Source organism: Acanthochromis polyacanthus, chromosome 13, assembly GCF_021347895.1.
Source record: "Acanthochromis polyacanthus isolate Apoly-LR-REF ecotype Palm Island chromosome 13, KAUST_Apoly_ChrSc, whole genome shotgun sequence".
Classification (NCBI taxonomy): domain Eukaryota; kingdom Metazoa; phylum Chordata; class Actinopteri; family Pomacentridae; genus Acanthochromis; species Acanthochromis polyacanthus.
In genome coordinates this window covers 28548277-28574628 of record NC_067125.1, presented here as the reverse complement: position 1 = coordinate 28574628, position 26352 = coordinate 28548277, and the positions used below count along the sequence as shown (strand labels likewise).

The 26352-nt window shown below is 43.3% G+C and overlaps 1 protein-coding gene across 1 annotated transcript; it reads left to right on the top strand.

The window, feature by feature from the left end:
• The first annotated feature begins 532 nt into the window (after positions 1 to 532).
• Positions 533 to 25917, top strand: foxo1a (forkhead box O1 a). The gene is made up of 3 exons (XM_022189109.2): positions 533 to 1566; positions 21241 to 21432; positions 21790 to 25917. The coding sequence occupies exons 1-3, from the start codon at positions 922 to 924 to the stop codon at positions 22975 to 22977; spliced, it is 2025 nt and encodes a 674-aa protein (XP_022044801.1). The 5' UTR covers positions 533 to 921; the 3' UTR covers positions 22978 to 25917.
• The last annotated feature ends 435 nt before the right edge of the window (positions 25918 to 26352 follow it).

The following is a 26352-nucleotide window of genomic DNA, read 5'->3' as shown; positions in this document are numbered from 1 at the left end:
ACTTTCAGATCCGGAGGAATTCATGGTTGTTGAGTGAAATCACAAAGTATGAGGAGTCACATAATGAATCAGATCTATTTTATTTTGTCATCGGCTGACAATTGACCCGAATTACAAATCTTAAAGAATCAGGTAAGGCCTGAGGAGTTAGTGATGCTCTGAGACTTTACAGGTAGTGTCTGAATGTTTTCACAAGCTACAGTTCACCTTAAAAAATAACAAAATATGTAGTTTACCCAAGTGTGCCAGACTTATGCGTACTTTTAAAGGCTAAATAATGATTTTTTTTGGTGCTGCCAAAAGAACAAATAAATCTACATTGATGTATTTTATCAAATGAGACATAAAATAGGAAAATGGCACTCTCAAGAGAGACGGAGAGATAAATGTTCCATTTTTAGTCTTTAGGTTTAGTGAAAGAATGAAAACAAGGAGCTTTTTTTAAAATTCGTGCCTTTCGGTGCCATTCATTGGTGCTTGCTGGCTGTCAGTCTCCTGTGGGCGGTGTCAGCTGACAAATGATACTTCCAGTAAGTCCTCACATGCTGCACAACAGAGTCAACAGGCTGGACGAGGCGCAGGCGGCACATCGCTCCAAACGGACAACAACAAAGCAGCGGTTCGACTCCCCGTGGCCACTAACTTCACTTTATTCCACTAGAAAAAGGCCTTTTTACAAGCACATTTTCTTTTATTTTTTACGACTGTTAATACAGATCCCCGCCGGCTTGGGATGTGACTTCCAGCGCAGACTTTGCGCCCAGGCGGAGCACAGTTTTCCCGGACAGATTGATCTCACATTTCAGCGCCGAAGTGACTTTTTTCGGGGGAGGGGGAGCGACAGGTTGATCACATTTACATGACATTTTAACTCTTGTCATTTCAAAAAACGAAAACAAACAAAAAAAAAACCTCTCGACTATGGCGGAAGCGGCCCAGCAGCCACACCTGGTGGAGATTGACCCGGATTTTGAGCCCCTGTCGCGGCCCCGGTCGTGCACTTGGCCCCTGCCCCGGCCGGAGTTCATCAACCCGGGCGACTCCAACACGTCCTCGCCGGTGCCGTCCGTGAAGCAGGAGCCCGCCGGTACCAACGACTTCATCAACAACCTGAGCCTGCTGGAGGAGACCGAGGACTTCACGGAGCAGAAGCCCGTCGTCCTCTGCACTGATTTCCAGTGTCAGGAGAACTGCGTCCACCAGCAACCTCCACAGCAGCAGCAGCAGCAGCAGCAGCCTCCACATCAGCAGCAGCATCAGCAGCACCCGAACCCACAACTCCCCCATCAGCAGCAGCAGCAGCAGCAGCAGGTGCCTCTGCTCTCCACCCCGGTGGGCTCGTCCTCCTCGGCGGCCGCGGCAGCCGCTGCAGCCGCTGCCCAGAGGAAGAGCAGCTCCTCCCGGCGAAACGCATGGGGGAATATGTCATATGCAGACCTCATTACCAAAGCTATCGAAAGTTCTCCCGAGAACCGACTAACTCTGTCTCAGATCTATGACTGGATGGTGAAGAGTGTGCCTTATTTCAAGGACAAAGGAGACAGCAACAGCTCTGCAGGCTGGAAGGTACGTTTTGGTACTTTCTGTGTGTGTGTGTGTGTGTGTGTGTGTGTGTGTGTGTGTGTGTGTGTGTGTGTGTGTGTGTGTGTGTGTGTGTGTGTGTGTGTGTGTGTGTGTGTGTGTGTGTGTGGTGGTTGATGCTGCTTATGCCAGTTCTTACACAGAGTGATCCAGAGGGGAGTTTTGATCGGTCTGTGGTGTTTACAGTGGTTTCACAGGGTCATCATTGTGCTTTATGCTGTGTTTTTATCTCTTGTGGTGTCGCTGGAATATCCCTCCTGGGATTTCTGGCTTATCTGAGCTGTTTAATCGTCATTTTATTGTGATTATATAACAATTTTTTGGTCAGTGTTTTTTTTTTTATCTCCATCATCCTTGTGCATGGACTTCTGCTCATATGTGCACTTTTTCCCCCTTCACAAATGTTAAATGAGAGAAGAGCATGCATGAAAAGTTAAGTGACTTTCCACAGTCACATGTCTTCCTCCACATGTCTCCCTCCATTGTTATCTATGGCAATTTAGTAAAGTGACCAATTGCTGCCAGCACCTTACCCAGTCATCTGTCCTCTTCCTGCACTGTGATTCATTTTAGTCTCCTGACTCAACAGGGTTTTTCTTCTTTTTGCCTTATTGCATCCATCTACGTGCTATTCATGAAATGCCTTGACCTCTGACTCAGTTTGATTGACTTCTCTTCTTGCTGCTGGTAATTTTTATAAACCAAGATGGTCGATTTTTTAAGGGCTAAATCAGCTTTCTGTATTCGAGTGCGGGCCTTGAATGAAGCTGTACATCTGTGTCGTAAGGAGATACCAGAGGCGCTCATGCGTCCTAGAAGCTGTCCAAAACATTACACAAGAGGGGACTTCAACATTTGTGATGTGGTGTGACAGCAGGCCCTCCCACTGCACACTATTGAAGGGCGTAAACCTCCATTTGGAGACGCATAGTTTCAGTGGTGTCTGACAATAAATTAATGACAGTCTACTCTCCCAGCAGGAAATCATAGTGAGCCTGCAGCCACACAGTGAGAGATTTATTATGGCTTCCCTCTGTTATGGGCTGTCTGGGCAGCAGATGAAATTTAAAGCAGTTGTGAAGAGAGTTTTTTTTTTTTTTTTTTAATTTTCTGTCTTCCCCTCTCAGAGCAGCCCATGTTTGAGTCATGTGCTGAGAGATGACACATTCACGTCAGTCACAAATGCCAAAGAGAATGTCTTTTTTTAGTTCTCAGTGAATCTGACACACAGACAGATATATTAACAAAGACAATTCTTTTGCATCTTTCACATTTTTGCTGGTTTTGGCCGAACACCTCGCTGCTCCAGATTTATCCATTTGTCGTCGGTGTTCACAAAAAAGGCACAAAACTCACATGGAGCTGTCAGACGTCGTCCCGTCATGTCAGATTAAATGAGAGTGGAAAAACCCACTTAGTGTAGTGGAATACACACGGTCAACAAAGCAGGTGCTGGGCAGCTGTTGTTAAGGTGGTGTTATTGTCCAAGTAGGTTTCTCCTCTCATTTATTTATTAGGTGCATTTGTGCTGTAACAGGCTGCATACCTGTGCTACTCTATAGCTTTGTCATGATTTGTAGGCATAAAATGTGATTTTTTTTTTTGATCACTTTATTACCCATAGTGGTGCCCACATCTAACTTTAAAGTGAAATGCCTGCTCATGTTAGTGTGGATATCATTATACTAACTGTGTTTTTGACCAAGATCCTTTTTTAAATGAACATGACAACACTCAACCAGAATACTTATGATTAATAAACACAGCAAATTTCTGCAACGGATGCATTCATGTGGGAAATTAATCTAGAATCTGTAAGTGTTGTGTGGTAGGGCAACATCTCAAAAACCAAACACCTACAGAGTGTTAGTCACACTGAATCTGAGGTTTCGAAATATCAACGGAAATTTTTTTTTTTTTTACTATAAAATGATGTAATAAGCATTTTTGATGAGACTTCTTGCATTACCACATGAGTGTCAGGAGTACTATTAGCACCGCAGCGGCTATGAGACACACCTGCAGCCGACACTTTCCAAGTCATTCTCGCTGGTTATAGTGTAATTTGGAAGTCATTATACAGCAGAAAGCGGCTACGGCAAGAAGTGACCGAGAGTTAATTGTCTCCATCGTCGTCACCTACAATAGTAGATCATTTACATTCTGCAGAACACGCAGCAGGGTCACCGTGTCTTCATCAGTACCACTAAATAAACAGTGAAAATTTCTCACAGTCGTTCCATCCCTTTAACAGTGTTTTTCTCTGTGATTGGCGGCTTGGAGAGGGGAACGCAGCCGCCGCCTGGGCTCTCTGCTTATCCTGCCATGTTGGGGGTGTAAACTGAGTAATACTGTGGGAAAGCAAAGTGCCATTCACTGCTGCGAGGGGAGTTATTCATAGAGCTCCCCTTGGCTCCACACGGGGGGCCTTCACACATTGTCTCCTCAGAGCGAGCTCACTTATAAGGCGCGCCGAGCTAAAGAGAATATGCCTCCGTGGTGAAGATGTTGATGTAAAATGTAAATGATGTGGCGAGACGTGCGTGTAGTTGTTCGGCTGCTGCCTTTTGAAGTCAAAAGATATTTCTAGACAGTCAAGTTAATTCGCCAGTATTTAACTCCACGGGTGTCTCCATTTGAAATGTGAGAAAATATTTTTTTCAGCGATGAATCACAAATTGTCTAATCTGGCTTTTTGATCTTCATCCGCCGTATTATATTCTGTCTGGACTGGGGTGAAATGACTGATTGAAAACATGAAAATATGTAAATTGTGTGGCAGAACCTCCTTTCAAAGACGCCGGTTTCGCAAAATGAGTTTAGACATTCAAACAAAGCACAAATAACCTTGAATTTTTCCCCCGTGACCCTCCACAGAACACGAAACAACACTGACAACATGTTCTGTGGTTTGTAGAAACATTGGATTGATTTATGGGTTGAGTAAGTCAGTTTTTGTGCTGTCAGACATACAGTAAATCTCACTGACAGAAGTCACAACACAGTCGCTTTGTTTCTAGGAAGCAGTGACTGCTCAACACCTTTGAATATTAGCTGTAATTTACTTTTGGTTCAGCCTCTGTGAACTTATTAAGAATCATTTTTCTGTGTGACTGATGCAGACGTGGTTTCCCTAAAGTGTTCTGGCTGGAGCACATGAAGTTTTCATTAATGCATAATTAAGGCTGTCTGCTCTATAATTGTTAGAGGCCGAGCTGGTTTCACAGAGCTGCGGATCCTCCACATTCGGTCGTGTCTGAACTGAGTCATGACAGCCTCCGTACTTCTCAGGCCGTCTGTGACAGTGTGAATTTTGAGGACAGTTGTGCCAGGTGGGACCAGCTTGGAGAAGCTCTCTGAGTGGACTGGACACTGGCCCTGGCACAGGACGCCATCCAACAGGAAGGGGAGCAGATGGCGCAAATGATGTATCACCAAACTCTCTGCAGAGCTGCTTATTTATTTGTAATGTGTCCCTTTCTCCAGCAGACTGTCCACTTTTGAAAATGTTATAAATGCATGCAGCTCAAATATCACACATGCATGTTTTACTCTGATACAGTGTCATATATACAGTGCACGCACTTGCATGTATACCAAAAGTCCGTTCTTTCTGGTATTTCTCTACTATACGTACGTCACTGCAGGATAAATATTTGCCGCATGGTTCAGGTACGCTTTGATGTCAGTATCGAGATCACCTCGGTTGTAGCTTCTCTCTGTACACGATGCTCTCTTGACCTGAAATTCCTCAGCCCACGCTGGTAAACACTCCCACGGATCTCAAACAAACTGTGTCGGATCAGACAACACGCAGGTCCGAGCAGATCGTACAGCAAGCGACACAAGGGTCATTACCATGTAAATGCACCTATTGACTCCAATCACTCTTAGTCTTACAGTAAACACCGAGAGAATCGCAGGGAGAAGAGACTCCCGTAAGTTGTGTCGGCGATCTGGAAGCGTTTTAGTGGACAAACTTCTAAATTATATAAAATTCCAACAAACCTTTTCTATTGGCTGCATTCTTCTGGAATCAAACTCAATTTTAAGCTTCAAATTTATCATTTATTCAGATGTTAGTCATCCATTTAGAATCATTTGCTAACTTAATATCTTTGCAGTAAGCTAATATTAGCTGACATCTTGGCTTGGCTGATTAATCGGGTAGCTCTTATCCCCGATGCGTCTTCACACTGGTTGGTCATGTTACCAGAGTTTGTATTTAACCTCCCCATTGATGAACAAATGGAGTATGGTAGGATAGATTACAACGTGCACCTTGGAGTCGTGACATTATGAAACAATCCTTGCTTCCTTAGCCATAAACTACAGAATTATTTAAAATATTACAGATAAAATATTCTAACATGGAAGTAATCTAATGAAAGAAAAAAACATTTTAATGTACAAAGCTTTTCTTGAATGTAAATGCAATAAATATTTGTGTTTATTCACTAACGAACTGTCAAATTTATGCAAAAGTACCTTCAGTACAATATTACAGTGAAGTTTCCAGATCATTTGTTTGCAACATGGCCTTGAATGGTTCAGTTTTACCAGAGGTATGGAGAGGAATGCTGCACTGGTATCAACGTTGTGGCCGAATTTCTGTTAAGCGTCATGCTAATTAGAGTTTAACTGGTTGATAATTATGTTTCAGAGTCACATTGCACCTCTAGTTAGTGTTATTAGCTTGAAGTTCTCATCATTTTCAGCATATTTCCCATGAACCCCAGGAATATGGCTTACAGAAACTTAGCAATGAATGATCCAGAGCACAAAGCTGGTTGTACTTTATCACAGACTGTTTGTTTCTGTGGGACTCTGTGTGTCTTATAGGACAGAGAGCTGGATAGAACAGCAATCCTCCTGTTTCTACTGGTTCAAAACACACACACACACACACACACACACACACACACACACACACACACACACACACACACACACACACACACACCTCTCACCCCGAGGAGTCCGGCCTTGGCATTGCCCCAAGACATGAGGGGCAGCTGTGTTTCTCAGGCAAGGAGCTGAAGGAGCTCTCCTCACCCTCCTCCCCATTTCCTGCCTGCGTCGCCTGCCTCTCCATTCCCTGGTTCTCTGCCTCAGCACAAGTGGGCCACACTTGGCGTTTTTGAAGGGTTACTGGAGCCTCCCTCTACCCCACCACCCTGCCTCCCCCCTTACCCTCATGGTCCAACCCTAAGGAGCTAACTGCTGACTGTCTTCAGAGAGAAATTAAGCTATAAAGAGAGAGAGAGGGAGAGAGAGAGCACAGCAGAGACCCAGAATGCGCTAAGTTCAGTCTGGGTGACACTTGTTAGGAGTTGCATAACAAGACATTTACTGGAATCAGGGAGCCGCAGGCCAAAGTCTGGTGCCACTGGTTAGTCAGCGGAACTGTGAGGCACTGTGTTAGAGATATGTGGGACGCTAGTCTCCTGTGTGTGTGTGTGTGTGTGTGTGTGTGTGTGTGTGTGTGTGTGTGTGTGTGCGCGCGCGCATAACCTGGGCCTCATAATTAAAGCCCTGCTGCTGGCAGATCACAGACACGATGGCAGACAGACAGACAGGCCGACACAGAGAACATTCCAGCACAGGCTTTTATATCTTTTTATTGTGGCGCGATATTCTGCCCTTTTTTTCCTTCTTTTTTTTTCCCCAGATGATTTTAATCCAGTGTCTTCTTACAGCTGCCTTTCTCCCCCTCCTTCCTTTTCACTTTTGGTATCACTAGTGCTTTGAAGTGCTGATTCACCATAGCTGGCACAGCAGGGGTGTTAAAAAGCAGCTGTGGTATTGATGATTACCACCTGTTGGTCTTTAATCTGCTCTGTTGGGACTGCAGTAATGATTAGTGCCATTATCAGCTGACTTATTGATTCTTTATCACAATAAATAGCAAACTATTGAGTGTATATCACTCTGAAACGAGAGTGGAAAAGCCCGTCAAAGCTTCAAAACTGTACAGTTGCATCTTTAAATTCATAATCCAAGCTACTCAAGTTACAAAAATCACGATCAAAATTTTGATCAACGGCTCCTTTGATTATTTAGCACAAGTAGGTCCACTTAGTTGTGTGTTTGTGGCTGAGTGTGGCATGAAAATATGATGTAACTGTGCTCATCTGCTCTGATCCGATGAGCAACACTGTAAAACTAGTAGCTCCAACACATGATTTCCCAACGTCATGTTTTCGTCCTGTCCTTCTCCACATTTGTTTACCTTTCAGGGCTGGCATCGCTATTCCCTCTCTGTTGTGTTTCCATTCCATCTTACCGAGACCATTTTGGGATATTAATCAAACCTGAGCAGACTCAAATAGTAAACAGGCAGGAAAGCAGGTCAGTGTGGTGCAGCCGGGCTGTCAAATGGTGTCTGGGTGTTTATGTCTGCGTGTGGCACACGTGGCTTTTATTTACAGATCCAGCAATTCTGTAGCTATGAAGTCATTTAAACCTCAAATGAAGATCACCATTGATCCCATGTGTTGGTCTCACTCAAAAAAGTTCAGATTCTGTTCACTGCTCTCGCTTGCCAGACTGTTGTGCAGACGTAATAGTTTTTCATCACTCAGATTGTCCCCAAACGCCATGAAGAATCTACGTCACAGGAAAATAGTTTTTCTTTGAAGGGATGATTCTGTTGGCTCCACTTAAAGCAGCCACCTTGAATCTGCAGGAGGTTGACGAGCTTATTGATGTTCCAGATGGTCTGGCAAAATATATGTAGTCAGGGTTTTATTATGAGCCACCAATGAGAAACTTACTAAGAAGCTGAGTTAAACAAATGGCTTTCTTTAACATATTTTATGATTATTACAAATGTCATGTCATTTTAGTGCTTTTTAGAGCAGTAAGAATAAGTGTGGTCTCATTACACAGCTGCTGAATCTTGCCCCACTCAGGGTTTTCCAATTTCTTATTTTCAATTTGCCTACATCATTCTACACCAATTGAACATTTTTACTTTAAAAATAAGGTTTTTAAGATTTAAAGTTTATTAATGTCACTTTGATACCAGCTGGAGCCAAATTAAAGGGGAATCAATTGTCAAACTCCAGCTTTACTTCTCTTAAAGTAAGTTAAAGCAGTGGGTTGGTCGCACTGCTTGTAACTTCACAAGTAGCAAGCCTCTATCTCAGTGGAAAGGACACTGGAAAATCCCATAATGTGCTCCTTTCATTTTGAGAATTCAAACAAATCTTGTCAGATGTGTACACGGGGTGTTTCCACCCACCTCAGACGCTGGCACTGCACAACCCCGCCACGCTCCTGCCAGAGTTTTTGTTTTGTCAGTTCTTTTTCTGGCAGCAGACCAGAGGACAGATCATTCAGTGCATGTAGCGTCCGGTAACTGCACACCGGGTGTAAATGATGTACAAAAAAGATACCGGCGGCGGAGAGAAGCACCTCATTCATCAAGACAGAGGAGTGGCACCCACGCAGGTTGCTTTACGCTAGAGTTGAAAACATGGATTTGACATCCAGTGCTGTTGTCAGGTAAACAGTCATTTGGGATGAGTCACAATGTTTTGTTTTTCTGAGTGCAGGGTTTGGTAGAAGTGGGATGGCAGCACGTGATCATTTGTTTTGATCGTGGTATTGCCCAGGCATGGCCGTCTGCTTTCCGGAATATGCTGCTGTGTTGCATTTTTATCACGACTTCTCATCAGTGTGAAATATTAGAAAAATCTCCGGTGAGGTTACAGGAAGACCTCAGCATTGTTTTATGGTGCGAAAAGAGGAAGTGTTGTGTGTGATTTTTGAATTATTTCACCATTCGAATGAGAAGTGAAAGCCCTCAGCGAAAAAAAAAAAAGTGGTGTCCCATCGATTTCTCATAGCCTGTGTGTGTGTGTATTTGTGTGTATGTGGAGTGGCTGCAGACACACAAGGAGCGAGCAGAGCAACACTTTTTTATGGGACCGCTCACTGCTGAGGGCCCCAAACCACAGGCATTACCCAGACCCACATTGTTATGCAATTCCTGCCCTAAAGCGATTATGCACGGTGCCTGTCAGACTGGCCCGGCATTATCACACCATCACACACTCATTTAGACCCTCTATCACATACATGAACGCTCACCAGAGCTCTATAGCCGGCTCGCATGGGTGAAAATTTCAATCCACGCTTTAATCAGGAGTGCCGTTATGACTGTTATGACGGCAGGTTCCTGCTGGTCGTGTTGTCGTGGGGGGTCGATGGTTTGAGGCCAAAGTGCATAACAGCGTAACCGAGCCGCCCTCAGGACTGTTCACTTTAGGTTTGCATTGGTGTCGCAACATTGGTCGTGCTATTGTCTGTGTTGTACATCAAAGCGCTTGACTGACGTAGTTCAGAGATGAGAGGTTACCAGCAGTTAGGTTTTCACTTGACATCCACTAGATTGTTTTTAGTCACTTTTTCTGTTCAAAAATAGATTTCTGTTAGCAATTTCCAAAGCAAGTCCCGCCAGTTTCCACTATGTATCGCGTCATGTGTCTATTGCTGTGCTCGATATAAACAAGCTGAATGTACTGTTACAGTCTGCGGGAAGCATCTCTGCTTTCCAGTGTGGCCCCTCTTTCAGGGGTTTTGTGTTAAATTCTAGGAATCGCAGCAGTGCTAGGCAAGCTGATTGGATGTGTAACCACATGCAGAGTCATTTCTCTCTCAGTGATTCATTCATATCCTGGTTGAAGTAATTGACGAGAAAGATTACGCTGTTTTGTTCACAATCCAGAAGTGTTTTCATTGTTTAAAGACATCTTCATTTGGAAATTTCCTCTGTTTAGTCTTGACATGGAATGTTTTAGTATCAACAGCAAGAACAGTTAGAGAAGGTTGCATGCCATCTGAAACTTTGAATTTAGTTTGATTATTCTATGCACTAATAATAGAGCTTTAGTACTGTTGTTGTCTTATCTTATCAGCCTGTCAGAAATAATCTGAAATGTGGAAACACTCACACTGGAAGGAAAAGCAGGGAAATTGCTTTTCATAGCAAATTGCACAAACTGCAACAGCAGTAAAGTGTTTGTTTTATTTTATATGATATGTCCTGTGTCAGCACACGCACTCGGCTGCAGTGATTGCATAAATGCTTTTTTTTCTTCAATCTATTGTCTCTATCTTCTTCCACCTGCTCATCTCCCCTATGAGAAATGCAAATTTCTGCCTGTGACTGACAGGAAGTGGGTGCTTTGAAAGCAGTACAAGGTATGTGGGGTAGTTATGTCATCAGGAGAGGAAGCAACACTGAGCGTGACGCCAGAATCAGTGGCTTCTTCCTCTTCCAGCATTTCCTTCGTTCTTCCTCTGAGCTCCACTCCGAGCTGGGAAACAAATCGGTGTCACTCCGTATCAGCCCTCCACGTAAATATTTAAAGTTCTCTGAATGCTCACATCGAGATATTATGATGTACACTTGACAAATTCAGCTAAATAATACTGAGTGTTAAACAGAGTGAATGCTGAAGCGAGACTCCCTGTCCTGACTTGTCCTGATGCCAGCTTGATAATGGTCCTTTGATTGGGATGCCAAGTTCAGGTTTTGCTCGGTTAATATCACACTTAGAGTTTACGGTCTCTCACAAAAATGTGGCTGATGAGGTTTTTATGTTGATATCAGTCTAGTTTGACTTTCTGCCCAGAGATGAAAACAAACATTCTCCAAATCTCTTTCTAGAATGTTTTGGAAGACTTTTATTTTCTTACCAACAAACTTACATTGAATCTACTGTTGGCGATCGGTCCAGTAGCCACAAAGCCAAAATAACAATAATATTAGTGATAATAATAATATCAAAACAGAGCTGTGCATATGTGACAGAGCATTGCATGTGTTTTAAACAACATTCATTTTGCATTTAAAAACACATTGCATCTTTTTTGAGAAAACCAAGTCACGAATCCAGTCATCGGTTTCTGATGCATGTCCTGTTCAGTTCACTTATATAGATTTTTTTTTTTTTTTTAGATGTGTCACTGTTACTGCCTTTGAACAGTAAGCCCATTAAAAAGACTTTGTGATAAAAGAAATAATGGTTCCACTGCCTCTCATAAGGTTTTTCTTTGTATGTGTGTGTGGTTTTTTTCACGGGAAACGGTGATGACTCATGCTAATTTTAGAACCGGAGAACAGGTAAGTGCATTACAGCTTCGCAGAGGTATCGACATACATGCTGCTTCACGGGTGTTGTGCACATGGGAGGAGAGGCAAACCAATCAGGAACCGACATCAAAAACGTAAAAGGAAATCATTTTCCGGTTGATCCATCACTCATAGATCTTCTACAAATGGACAGAAAGCGCAGAAAAAGTGGTTATTTATTACCTCAAACTCCAAAAATATGAGCCTAGATGTCAGTTTGAGGTTGACAGCATGCCCTCTTTTATACTCTTTCAAGTACTAACCTTCAACTGAGGCCCTTTAATTTTGGTGACATTTTTGGCGCTCAACAGGAATCTGTGTGGATTCCTGTTGCTGCAGATTTAAGAACAGGGAGTATTCAGATGGTGTGGGCGGCTGACTTTCTCAGGTTCTCTGTTGGCAGTTTGAGCTTTTGCAGGTATCACTTTTTTTCGCTTTTCTTCCACATATTGCTGCATTTTATAAAGACAAACTGTCGCTTCATGAAAACATTTTAGAAGTCGGGTTGTTTGCATCGACGCTCAACAGGGTATTAAAACAACGCACAAAAGAAGCGTGCCAGTGAGAAATCCTCTCGGCTCTGCAACTGAATGGCGAGTCATCATTGGAGGCAGTAAAACAGCTCTGGATATCCCCATGTTTGCTAGTTTGAACAGGGGGTAACAAGCATATAAATATAACCCCCATAACACCCCTCCTCGTCCCTCCAGCGGTGGGTCAGACCTTCGGTTCAGGCTGCCACACAGACACCCAGCAGTGGCCCACACACTGCATCTTTATCCAAAGCTGAGCAGGCACGGCCCAGCCCAGTGGCTACGCCGATCAGAGGCAAAAAATATCCCCCACTCCACAGACACAGCTCTGTGCATTTACAGACTCGCATTGTGTTGCACATAGCAACACATGCACATATTTTAGCATGGCAAGCTTAGCCAGCACAACCCGGTCCCTGTCTATGCACATGAGCTGCGTGCCGCTTAAATCTGAGTCAGGAAATCAACAAGCACAAGAGAGCGGGCACAACATGTAACACAGAGCTCCGATCGCTGTTAGCGCTCCGCCGGCGCATTATTTCAAAGCGGACATCGTAAACAACATATGTATTGTGAGAAAATGCAGCGTTAATCATTCGGTTTGTCTGCTATGAATGCAGTCACATGTTTAGGTTCGATTTTTGGAGCCTTTTGAAACAATGTAAATGCGTTTAATTGTATCACGCTGTTAATTTTTTCTTACAATTGACGCACTTAAAGGGTTCCAAGTGGCAGCATTAAAAGGAATTGAGTCATCACTTAAAGAATTAGTGAAAAAAAACAGTTAATCCATCAGTTGATGACTGAAACAAAACTCTTAGTAACTTATTGTACTGAATTATGGTCACAGTCTGCTTTATATTAGATACGTGTGAAGTGATGACACAATACCATCCTGTCAACACAAGCTGAAATTGAAAACTTGACCATTGTTATGAAGTTAAAAAATGTAGATATTTTGATTTATGGGGGATTTTGTTGCAGCCTAAGTGAGCTAAAATGTCTCAACAACTTGACCAAAAATATGAAGTAGGCGTATTTTGTCAAAGTGTTCTCCAGGATCATTCTTCTACATGTTATTTGCCACAGAGTTGCTTCTAGTCAGCTTCTCGTCCTTTTCTTTACTGGCCTGATGAAATGAAAACAAGGAATTGCAAAACCCTGATTGGCTGCTGGAGGTTCGTTGCCACTGACCACAAAATCTTGGGCTCATTTCCAGTGGACTGTTTGACTTGCTGATTATATAGTTTAAAGTTTGAATGTATGGTCACTCACTTGCTTATTCAGTCGATTTCCCTTCTGAGTAATTTGTCCAAATGTCAGGCCTGGACGAACTAGAGGAAATGGCAAATGATATATTGTTCTGTCCCCGAGTTCTGTTTGTTTGGGTCCATAATGAGGGCAAATCTTAAGTGGGGAACTATTTCTAAGATGTACAGTAAGAGCTTTATCCCCCATTGTAATCCTGCTGTAAAAAGCCTACCTGGACAAGGCCCCACTCCTTCCTTTTTCCTCTTGTTTTGCCCCGTCAGACTAGAGAGTTTTGATTAGGAAGTTGTGGCTCTTGAACCCGCTGTTTTCTCCGGCAAGTCCCTTTCTTTGCACCTACCAGGGTCTCGTTTTGCATAAAAACCAGAGGCATCAGTGGGATCAGTATCAGGACTGGCCAGCTCTTCCTGTGCGGATGCAATGCAGCAGGAAGTTCACTAATAGCCACTCTGCCACTCGTCTCACTCGCCACTCGTCTCACACTATCACACGGTGATGAAAGATCCCGGAGTGTCAGTGGCTTCACTGAGTCTCACCATATGCACAAAACCACTCACAAGACTATTTATCATTTGTCTCCAGCGTCTGTGGGGCTGATCAATCTTCAGCTTAACCAATCGGCGTCCGTTCAGGTGTCCAAGTTCAGCTGTGTGTGTGTGTGTGTGTGTGTGTGTGTGTGTGTGTGTGTGTGTGCATGTGCGCGTGTGTGTGTTTGAAGGGGAAGAGGGGGGTTGGCTGCACAAAGATTGCTTGCAGAGGATTGTGAAAAGGTGATCCTGCCAAGAAGGCCGTCAGTAAATACATTTGCAGACAGATTTGCTCCTGCATGACTTGTGTTTTCTGCCTTTCCATCTTCGCTTTATGACGGTCATATAACTCAGCATCTGACAATGACCATTTGGAGGAGGCACTTTCCTGGAAGTCATAGACTGCTACTTGGGCTCGTACAAGTCTAAAGTGAATTTGAGAAGCTGCACACTGAGTGCTCTGTGTCCGGGCCTCACTCTCCCCTTCTCTTCGCCAAATTGATTTATTGGAAGTTGACGTCAGCGGGCGAGAAAGGGACCCTTTTTTCCCCTGCAACACAAGTGTGCGGATCATCTGTGGCAAGCAGTGTACATGCATGATGTCCCAGAGGAGCGAGTGAAAAGGACAAGGGAGGAATAGAAGGCTAAGAAGGAGGTGGGACGGAGGGCGAGGGCAGGAGCGACCTATTTCTGGCGAGAACCATATCCTAGGGTGACTTTCTGTTTTTAATCCGAGACTTTTTAAAAAACAGAAATTATAGCAAACAGATTTCTTTTTATATCCCTGCTAACAGTGATATGTTTATCCCTTTCTGACCAGTCAGACCTGAGGCGCTGTACTGTGCCGCTCGCTGCTATGCAACATTAATGACAACAATCACAACAACAATCACTTTTCTCAAGACTGTTTTTTTTGTTGTGTTGTTTTTTTTTTTAAACCAATGGTGTGAATAATAAAGAAGGTCCAAGGCTTTACATTTCCTGTGCTCTGCTTTTGATTTCCACTGCCTTTTATGATCATCGCTGTATTGACTTTAGTAAATAGGTCAGTTATTATCGCTGGTCAGTTCAATATTGGTGCTGATGATAACCTATCAAAATGCAAACACATGAAGTCACCACAGTCTGTTCATATTGCTTTGTGAATGTGTTTTGCTGTATTTTGTTGCATGCGAGAGAGAGACAAAGATGAATACATTGGCCAAAATATTATAATTTCTCATATTGATAGGGAATTATTGCAATTAATAAGGACCAAAACACTATCAATTTGTTGCACAATATTTTTTGATGAGTCATGCTGAATGAAAACAGCAAAAGTGAAGTTCAAGGGGTGACTTCAGTTCAGAATTTATTCTTAAATGATTCAATAAAGCTTCATTATGGTTCTAACTTATTTGCTTTTATAATTAACTGTGTCCAAAGTGATGAAAGTGGCTTAAATCAAAATCACACACGTTAGCTCTTTTATGTGCCACATCATTACATTCTAAATAACAAAAATGTGACCAACAAAGTCAGCAAATAAACAGCCTAAGGCCTGATTCCTGTCATTTTGTAGTTAGAAGTTGGTTGCTAATGCTAGTGCTAGTAGTTAATGACTACAGATTTTAGGCTTTTTGTATATTAAGTGGGATTGTAACATTTCAAATGGTGGGAATTTTGTTGTGTTGCATCAGGTCCCCTGCATATCTTGCAGCAGATGTCAATCAGCTTTAAAAGTCCCAGCAACATGTGTGTTTTTCCCTTGTTTTGGTCCACCGTGTGAGTTATATAACCCCCTTTCCTCTAGCCTAATGGCTGATTGTGATGATTGGGGCCGATGCTTTTAACGTCAGTATATCATCATTATTCAGGGATTTTTTTTTTTGCTGTTGTTTTTTGATTATTAAGATCATTTTATCCCCAGGCTCCAAGCATGTGTGAGGAGCAATACACACTATTAATACAACTGCAACAGTCTTCCTGATATCCTGACAATTTTCTTTAATGTCTCATAAAGGAGCTGCCATTTTCCAGCGTGAACTGTTGCACCAAATATTCCATGACGCCTCGATTTAGCTGCAGATACTTACAATTTATTTGATCTTGTCATGACTGACTACCAGTATCCAATCTGTCTAAAAACCCGCTTTGCCTGGTCAAACAATCAGGCAAAGAAATCCCCCCAAATTAAAGCAGAATTTCCACATAAAGAAAAAACTTAATGTGACTTATGGCTGTCAGTACAATTAAGTTTGTAGAGTTTTAAAACCGCTGCATTGTTGGAAATTCCTTAACATTAGAGCCAGTGTCTGAGATACTTTTTGCAAAATGGTGCTTTGAGGGATTTTAATTTACATCATGATTTACACTAGAAGTACATAAACATACAATAATCAAAGAACAAGTACTTCTAAGTAGATATCTATCTAGATACTAGATGTCAACCTTTGGTATTTGATAGCTTTTTCCGCTGCATTTAAACACCATTTGATGTTGGTTCCTTCTCTGGATCACAGAATGCTCCCTGCCACAGACAGGAGAAATGCATTTTTTGATGACTTTGTGGTTCCAGCTCTTGGTCACTCGCTGCCCTGCCCTCTCACCTGGAACTGTGTGCTCAGCCCCATGCTGTTGTTAAGTGGGCAGACATGCTGAGCTGGTGTTTGGCTAATAACAAGTTTGCACGTTTTCTGTCTTAACCGCACCGCTCCAACTCAGCCAGACTCAGCACAAACCTCCAGACATGACCAAGCTGCAGCTTTAGGCCGATTTACTGAGGCGGTTAGAAGCGGTGCACGGCCTCCATAGGATGTCCCCATGGCAGCTGCAGACATTACACAGAAAATAGCAGCTTATAGTGCAAGAACACACCTACTGTTAGAGCTGAAATCTTGGCAACAAAAAGGTGAAAATTCTTGTTCAGGACAGCACCGTTTCTCTCATGAGTTCAGTGGAAATGGTGCAGGGAAACCACATTTTTTACTTTCATCTGCTCTGTATCGCTGTTAAATGTGTGTGAAGCTGTAGCTGCAGCCATGTGAGATCATACCTGCTGCAGTGAGGAGCTGCACTTTGTGCCTATAGCTGTACAGGCTCTGCAGCCGAGGTTTCACTTGTGGCTTTACTTGATTCAAAGCAGCACTGCATGTAGGTGGTGTTGCGCTCTTTTGGGGATTTTTTTTCTTTATTAGACGAGTTGACATTTGAGCAGCCCTCAGAGCGTCAGTGCCTCAGTCGGTTTGCCAGCATCTGTCTGGCACGCCATCTCCATTTTTCTGCAAGAGCACAGCCACAGCGAGAAAGCAAGAGAGAGAGGAAAAGGAAGGAAACAGGTTGAGGAGGGGAGGGAAGGTAGGGGGGAAAAATGCAGAGAGAGGAGGAGAAGGAAGGAAGAGAAAATAAGGTGAGGGAAATGGATTGGAGAATGAAAATAAGATGAAGAGATGAGAAAGACGAATAAAAGAGAGGAGATGAAAGGAGTTGGGCGTATAGGAGAGGAGATGACATTAAAAAGGGGTGAGGAGATGAGAAGTCAAGCGCAGGAGCAAAGCTCGAAGAGGGTGATGTACCGAACAGTGTGGCCTTTCAGTAGTGCTGCCAGAGAAGGAGTTTAAATCAGCACAGTGTGTTCTCTGCTGATCCGAGCCCACTCCGTCACACACAACCCCTCTTTCTCCATTACTTAAACACTCCAGACGCATTCTGCTGCTCACATACACTACGGTCGCGTGTGGACTCATGACGTATCGAGGCACGTAATTCTACAGGTCGCACATTACTTTCATTTAATGAGCGTAGTCTGACATCAGGCATTAATGCCAGTTCCTAAATATAAACTGTTTTGGCAGTTTTGGGGGAGGAGGCGGTGAGGGTGGGAGGGGGTTGAATTTGCGGTGTCCACTTGGCGCACGACCCTGCGGCTTCGCATTCCATGCCTTTTTCTCTGCTTACCGACCGCCATGTTTCCTGTGAGACAGGAAGTCAGCTCTGTTTCCTGCCACAGTCCTCTTTCATGTGGTCACTTCCTTGTGTTTTGCCAGCGCCGCTCTGTTCTGTTGACTCAGAGAACGGAGGTGGTGCTTCTTACGGTGGGCTCAGGAACAACACAGCGAGGTCTTTTTTTTTTAATCATGAAGTAGCCTTCAGTGATGCAGCAATGTCAGACTACAGGTAGTATTTATTGTGTTGCGCAAAGCATGTATGAACATTCCCAGTATTATTTTGAGTGTAATATGCTTTTCTGAACCGTCTTCGTTGATATTTACATTTTTCTCTGGGAAAAGACAAAAAAGCTTCTGACATGAGACACTGTTATTGTCATATTTTTACAAAACACAAGATAGGATTGTCCTCTAGCGACAGCAATCATTTCTGTGAATTTTTGGGTTTTGTAACCTTGCTGAGGAATGTTGATTGTGATGGCTGCCTGGCTGGGAATCCTGCCTTAACTGTTTCCTAAGAGATACTAACAAGTTGGCTGTGATTACAATTGAACTTTGCACACAGTGATTAGCTGGAATGTTTAGATTCCTATGTACTGCAGCCTGAGATAAATCAGTGTCACATACGGTCTCGGGATCCAAAAGACACAAGAGTTTTAATTTGTAAAGAAAATGTAATATACTAAAAATATAAAAATAATCAAGAGGAAAAAGTTGAGCAATGTCTCTTAGTTATTAGCACAAAGACGTTTTCATTCATACATGTGTGTCTCGCTTCATGTCTTCATCTTCAATAGCGTGTGTTTGCAGACCACTATATCACTGCCTGCAGAGGAGGGAGCTACAAAATCAAAACCATACTGTGCTGCTGTTTGTCGTACTGCCATTCCACTAAAAACATGAGCTGGCACTCACACACACACACACACACACACACAGAGTGGGAGACGAGGCTTTTCCATTGGCCCCAGCAGACACCCTTCAGCCACACTCCCCACACGGCACACTGAGTTCTGCCGAGTTCTGGCAGTTCCCATCAGAGCAGTTTTTATGACCCTTCACTTGTTCCTCCCTCTCGCTTGCACCAATACTTTAGTTTTTAATTTTTTTTTTTCTTCAAATGTTCCTGGTCATCACACCCTTTAGCATGACATCAGCCAAAATAGAAACCAGAGTGGCCAAAGTAGAGACTTTAGTTGCCAGTTTCTGTTTTCCTGTCATCAGGATGATATAGGACTATAACAGGACGTCCCGGCGTCTGTGCGCACATTGCAGTCATTCCTTATTGCAGCACAGCTGAAATCAGCAGCAGTCTTAGCAGTCATGGGAAAGAGAGGCTCATGACCAGACTTTGCTCTTCGCCTTTTGTCATAGCTACCGATGTGCACGAGGAGGAGAAAGGGGGGGAGAAAAGCATTTGCTAGGCTAATCAGGGAACGGCTGTCACGTACCTCAGATCATGCAAACGAGCCTGAGACTATTGGCTGAGGCAGTCGGGCCATTTGATTCAGAGGAAATGACATTCATTTGTGTTTAGGCAGGCCCTCGTGAGGAAAGGAAAGAGAAGGAACGGGAGAGGTTAAAGAGAAAATGAAACAATTTTACACATTTACATTCACTTGTGATAAGGAGTCAAACTGAGCCTGTGGAAGCAGTTGTGTAACGTCTTTTGTGGCTCTCAGAGTTTGAGAAAAATAACCCCGATAGTGTCATCCCAGCTTCATCGGCAGATTTGCCATTTTTAAGAGAAAGTGTTGGAGCTGGAAGTGAGTTGGGATTAAACAGCTCTGTGGTGGGAGGTCCAATAAAAGATGCTATCAAATGGCATTAAAGGCAATAATAGGGTGCCGTGTTTTAAGAGCTTGACCCAATCTAGTATCGTCAAAATATCTGGCCACCTTCTTTGATTTTAAGCACTTACAAAAAAGAAAAAGTCTCTTGAAGTCTCCCAGCTGTAGAGGAGTGCAACTCTAAATGGAGTGCCTCTTTAATCTTTTAAGTGAATTATTGAGGGGAAGTGTCAAGCCTTTGTCCCCTTTCTCTGTTTTATATCACTGTAAATTGACTATGTGTGAGTTTTGGAGTGCAATTCGAAGGCTTTCGGAATATCAGAATGTGATGTTTGCAGACTAAACAAGAAATTCATCAACAATAATAATAAGTAAGCGTGGCACAGGTTAGATTGGGACCAGATTTAAGAGCCCAGGCCAAGCAGAGTTGGTAGAGATGAGGAGAAGCAGAGGTGAAGGCAGAGCAGAGGGCAGACTGTGAACCAGATGTGAAGCGGTGACTCACAGCAAGAACAGGCTTGATGACGTTAGCCACTATGCACGCTAAGCTCTGTGTGTGTCTGTGTCTGTGTGTGTGCCGGGAGTTCCAGCCTTTTTCTTCCAAAACAACCAGCTTTACGCATGCACAGTAATGTCTGGACAAGGCTCATTACTCCATGTTAAGTCCTGGATGCAAAATGATACAGAACGAGAGTGTAAATTATTCTCTGGGGGTAAACGTTCACAACAGGTTGAGCCGACGACTTTGAAAAATTCGTCTGAAAAACAAACCGAGTCCGAAATGATGAGTAACCCGAGCGTCCCATTACAGTAGCGGAGGGAGAGAAAACGGCGTCTCGCTTTCTGTGGTTTGCTCAGCAGACATTTGCCCAATATTCTCGCTCTTTTGTTTGCCCTGTTTTTATAACGCTTCACTAGCTTCCTGCACAAAAAAATTAGTTTTTCCACTGGTGGCGTCACTAAGCAACGTCCGAGCGCCGCATTAATGTGTCTGTAAGGAGGAAAGATTAGTCTGTTTCCTCCCTTTGATTTTGTGCTGGTTTAGACAAGACACAGCCAGGTGGAATGTGGCTGTTGGTTTAATGGTGTTTTACAATAGGCCCCTCTGTTTTGGGAAGGAAGGCGCTCATGTACAGTGTATTTGGAGAAAAGTGTGCCTGCAGTTCAATCCTCGCTCTGTTCAGGATGTATCACTCACAGAGCAAACTCACTGGCATCTATTGTGTGTGTGTTTTTGCACGTTTTTTCTGAATAGCGAATGGCATTAGATTGTTGAGTGACCACAAAATCTCCCTTTTCTCCTCGTAAGTCAGCTGTCGAGCCGAGCGAGTTTTTAAAAGAGAACCACCTGTAGGGATGGATTTGCACTTGTGTGATGAAGCAGAACTGAGGTGTTGTGGGAAAAGGGCAAATCTCTCTGTTTGTCTGTCTCCTCACCCAGCTTTTCTCTCCCTCTCGTCTCCCCCGCAGAACTCCATTAGACACAACCTGTCCCTGCACAGCCGCTTTGTTCGCGTCCAGAATGAAGGGACGGGGAAGAGCTCGTGGTGGATGTTGAACCCAGAAGGTGGGAAGAGCGGCAAGTCCCCACGACGCCGGGCGGCCTCCATGGACAACAACAGCAAGTTCACCAAGAGCAGAGGGAGAGCAGCAAAGAAAAAGGTAAGTCAGTCCAGGACCCATCTGTAGTCTTATGCTCGGACATAGTCCAGTGTTGCTTTCTTCTTTAAAAGAAACTAATTTAACAGATAAATCCATGTGCTCTACTGAATTGAGATACGGTGTGATAAATATCACCAAGCATTCTGATGGATTTTGGACATTAAATATGTCAAATTAACTTAAACATCAGCTGAATAGTCACTTTATGGGTACAGATTTGGAAGGAATATTTTCTGTTGCTTTTATCTTTGAGCCCTGTTTTATTTCCACTGCTTTCTGCCAACAGTATGTTAAATTGATTGACTCTGGCACGCATAGTATTGTCGGTGCACTGAGAGTCTCCTTGTCTCCCCACAGCTGTCCCTGCAGGGCGGCCCTGACGGAGGTGCAGACAGCCCTGGATCCTACTCCAAGTGGCCTGGCAGCCCCAACTCCCACAGCAACGACGACTACGATGCATGGAACAGCTTCAGGCCTCGGACAAGCTCCAACGCCAGCACGCTGAGCGGTCGCCTCTCTCCCTTCATGCCTGAGGATGACCTGGGAGAGGCAGACGTGCATATGGGCTACCCAGGAGCCCCCGGGGCCAAGATGACAGCCACGCTGCCCAGCCTCACCGAGATGACAGGCTCTTTGGGACACAGCTCTGAGAACGTCATGGAGAATCTTCTGGACAACCTGAACTTGCTGTCACCCAACAACTCTCAGGTTGGAGGAGGGGCGACGACCCCCGGCTCCTCTCAGTCCTCCCCCTCTCCTATGATGCAGCCCAGCCCGGGGTATCCTGCCTACAGCTCCCCCAGCATGGCCTCACAGTCCCAGCCAGACTACCACAAGTGTGTGTACGGCCAAGCGGGGATGAACACCCTGTCTCCAATGCCGCTGCAGACGCTGTCGGAGAGTAAGCCCAGCTTCGGGCCCGGAATGGGCCAGTACAGCTGCACTGCGGGGCTTCTAAAGGAGCTGCTGACATCAGATACAGACCAGCACGGAGAGCTGATGCCGTCGGTGGACACTGTGGTGTCTCAGTCCAGCGGAGGCTGCATGCTGCCGCCGTACAGCAGCAGCCAACATGCAGCCAAACTCATGGGAGGAGGGAACGGTCACCTGCATGGCCTCTCTCACACTCACCCCCACAATGTGCACAGCCAAGCCCCGTCCTCATCACCAGCTATGAATGGCCGCTTGCTCATGTCCCTGAGCTACAACGGGGGCAGCTCGCGGCTGCCTGCAGCCAAAAGCCCCATGCAGATGCCTTACAGTCTGTCCGGCCACCTAAGCGGAGGAGGAATGCCCGGCGGCTTCTGTCCTCTGAACACCAACGGATACGGCCGGCCGGGCCTGTCACCACCCTCATACCCAGAGAAACTGCCCAGCGACCTGGATGACATGTCCATCGAGACGTTTGAGATTGACATGGAGACGGTGCTCCACGACACTCTGATGGACGGAGACTCGCTGGACTTCAACTTTGAGCCGGTGGTGACCCAGCAAGGTTTCCCACATGGGGTGAAGACCACCACACACAGCTGGGTGTCAGGGTAGAGACTGTAATGCAAAAAAAAAAAGTTCTTGTTGTCGCTGTTCGGTAAACTCATTTGAGAATAAACATGCATTTTATTCTCATCTCAACATCACCTGCAATTTCTTTTCCAATGACATTCCTGTTTCAAAAAAAGAACTTTTCAAAGTACATCGGCAGGCTGAGATTGGTTGCAACCTGCTGAAGACAAATCACCACTAAGGCCCCTGAAAATGAAGTCAGGTTTATTTTAATAGTCTGTACGAACTAAGTGCCAAACATTTTGCCTTAACAGAAGAGCCAAACTGAAACGCACCTCTCTGGTTTACTCACAAAGGTTACAGAGTTGAGTAGTAATTTAGTCGAGTCTGTAATTTTTGACACTGCCAACTACATCTCATCAGCAGCTGCAGCACAATGTGTAGAAGTGCACAAACCCATGCTGTTTACTGTGTGTCACCAGTCAAGCTTTTTGTATGTGCAAATAATGATAACTGATTACCGCTGCGGACGGACGATGAAGGTGATCTGGCTCCTGGAGTTTGTGGACTGTCATGATAATAAAACAAGCGAGGGATTTCTCAAAGGATCCTTGGGCGATGTTACAGAATAACTGACTTATTACCTGAATGTACATAGTGTAATCATATGGTTTGTAAAATCAGGTCTCGTCGTGTATTTTTAAAGATTGTAAATAGTGTTTACAGAATGGAAGCAAAAATCAAGGCAACAGAAAATGAGCTCACAGAGAAAAACTGGATCCGATTCTTCTAAACACAGATCTGCGCTTGAGATCAATCAGGCTGTAAAATGATAATTTACTTTCTGATTCCTCTGTACATACATTAAGAATGTATATTAAAATGATGTAGTACATGTTTACTAGATTTAGTATATATTTGAGACATAAGTTATTTGTGGTTAATATAGATTTATGCTGTTGCATAACCTGCACTCAGACATCAGAATTGTTCTGGGTTATTTGTCACTCTGAACCTTAATACCACAGGGGCCTATTTATTGTGCCTAACAAAGTAGATTTTGACGGCAGGCTTGAAGGGTTTTAATATTGTAAATGTCTACGGTCCAGAAGATACTCAAATCCAGCAGTCTTGAAGAAAAGAACAGTGAACTCTTTTATTTTCAATTTCCTGCTTTCACTTGTCTGCAGAAGAAATAAGTGACTGTAAATTGTTATTGTTAAGGTTTCCTGAACGCTTTCTCGGCGCTGTGATTGTGATGAGGTCGAGGTGGTTTTGGATAAAAGATATTCTCAGTGCTACTGTTGTTGTCATGCCGAGGCTGAATGAGGCCTGCAGAGATTGTCACTGCAAGTAAACCAGCCCGTGCTCTGTTCGGCTTCAGAGCTCTTTGCATTTCCCTGTTTGTCTCGAACGTTTAGTGATCCAGATTAGTATAGTATGATTCCTTTTTTTGTCCAAAAGAGCCCTCTAAATGCTGTCATTAGGAACAGCCTTACTGCTTTCACTCTGCCCCTCCTACCTCTACCTATCATTATGTCTTTTTTTAAGCATCTGATATAATGGTAACGCATGACTTGATAACCCTCAATCATCTTTTTTTAGTCTATTTTAGTCATTATTTAAAGTTTCTCCTGAAAAGCGCCACTAAGTGTTACGTATCTGAGCTTGTATATTTGCATTTTCAAACTTGCTTTTCCCACTTCTTGCTGTACTAACAACCAACTCTCCAGCCTGCCAGTGACTTATTATGCAGAAGCAGATAATCGTGCACAAGACTGTTGCGACCTTCATCTGTCAACATGACTGATTCTCATAAAGTCAACTGGTTTTGGTGGCTGAAAGCGGTAAAACTGAAAGCCTTTATTATGCGATTGATCTAGAATGATCATGTCAGTAGGCGATCCCGTGTTGTATGAGTATGTAGGTTTTTCATTGTCAGCCACAGGTGAGAGATCCTCAATTTATTTTTGTTTTTTGGATGAAATGAAAACCTGCATACTCTGGAACAGCAAGTGTAAATCATCTGACAGATTTTAAGAAAGATCAAGCAAGTTAAAGTGAGTAAAAATGACATTTTTAACATTTCAAAAGGCAGAGGAGCCGATAAAGAAGCTGCTGTTTGGCTTTGTTGCCAGGTGTTGCCTTTTCTTACCCAAACATGCCATAGTGTACAATAGCCAAATTTGCCTTTTGAAGTCAAAGTGATATATTTAGCATTTTTATCATGTGATGTGTTCAGAACTATATATATTTGTGCCGGTCACTCAAGTCAGGATAAACTGTAATGAATCCATGTAGGTTCACTCTAAAAGTTAAAGAGCTGTACTAAGTAAATTATATCTCAAACATCTTGAAATGATTGAATCTATGCATTGTATTCCTTAATTTTATGTTGCTGTTGTTATATTTTTCTTTTTTTCTTTGGACTTTTAACAGAGATATTTTATTGTAACATAGCGCTGTGAGATGTTATGGTGTTGTTGTTGTCAAAACTCTATGTTTCAGATAGTTATATGGGAAAAAATGAAGTTTATTTAGAAAAAATAGATAATGCAGTGATTGATACGCTAAGCTTTTTGTAAACTGACAATGTTGTTTTTATTGTATTCAGCTACGGTTTTTAGAAAATAGCATCAAAAAAAGCAAATTACAGAAAAAAATGTAAAGATATATTGCATTTTTAAAACTGAAACACACAATATTTATTTGTCAGAGAAGTCCTGCTCAAAATGATGCAGATTCTGGACCAATTTAGATATTGCACTTTTACTTACATTTTATAACAAAAGGGCTCCTCGTAACAAGAGGAAGAGTTCCCATTACATATTTTAAAATAAAAAAATCTGTTACATTTACCTAATGCAGGTATACAGGAATAAATTGGAATCGTGCTGTGTAATTTGCAATCAATACAAATATGTAACTTGTTCAATATTAATGTATTAAGACCTAAATAAATGTACTTCTGTGTAAAAGATGCATCAGATTTGTTTTTTGGAAATATGAATCATTTTGCATGCAGAAGTGGACTCTTAAAAGTTTTGGTTCATTTGAAACGTGTCTTCGAAGACATAGTCTGTCAGTACTCCCTGCAGAAAACCATGAGAGGAGGATAAAAAGCAAAGACAAAAGAAGTACGGACTTAAAATATGCTGAAAGTAAGCACAGGAGAGGCTTAAATTAAAAAATATATATCTAAACGTGCAAAAAAGGCCTATAGGTTAATTTGGTTTGTTAAATTAAGCAATAAGCCCACTGCTAGTTGGTTATTCTGCCTCCACAGTATTGTACAACTAAAACTCCAATGTGGTTCATATTTTTCCTCTGGCACCAGAATACACACAGCGTCCTTGGCCTGGCAGGAGATGATTAGCAGGTGGTCTGGCCAGAGGTCACATTTTCATCCCAGCTAAT

Bases quoted from the DNA above. Each gene is read 5' to 3' on its own strand.
- foxo1a (XM_022189109.2), top strand. From the start codon at position 922: ATGGCGGAAGCGGCCCAGCAGCCACACCTGGTGGAGATTGACCCGGAT. The intron at 1,567-21,240 runs GTACGTTTTGGT...TCTCCCCCGCAG, and splicing joins ACAGCTCTGCAGGCTGGAAG to AACTCCATTAGACACAACCT. The intron at 21,433-21,789 runs GTAAGTCAGTCC...GTCTCCCCACAG, and splicing joins GGAGAGCAGCAAAGAAAAAG to CTGTCCCTGCAGGGCGGCCC.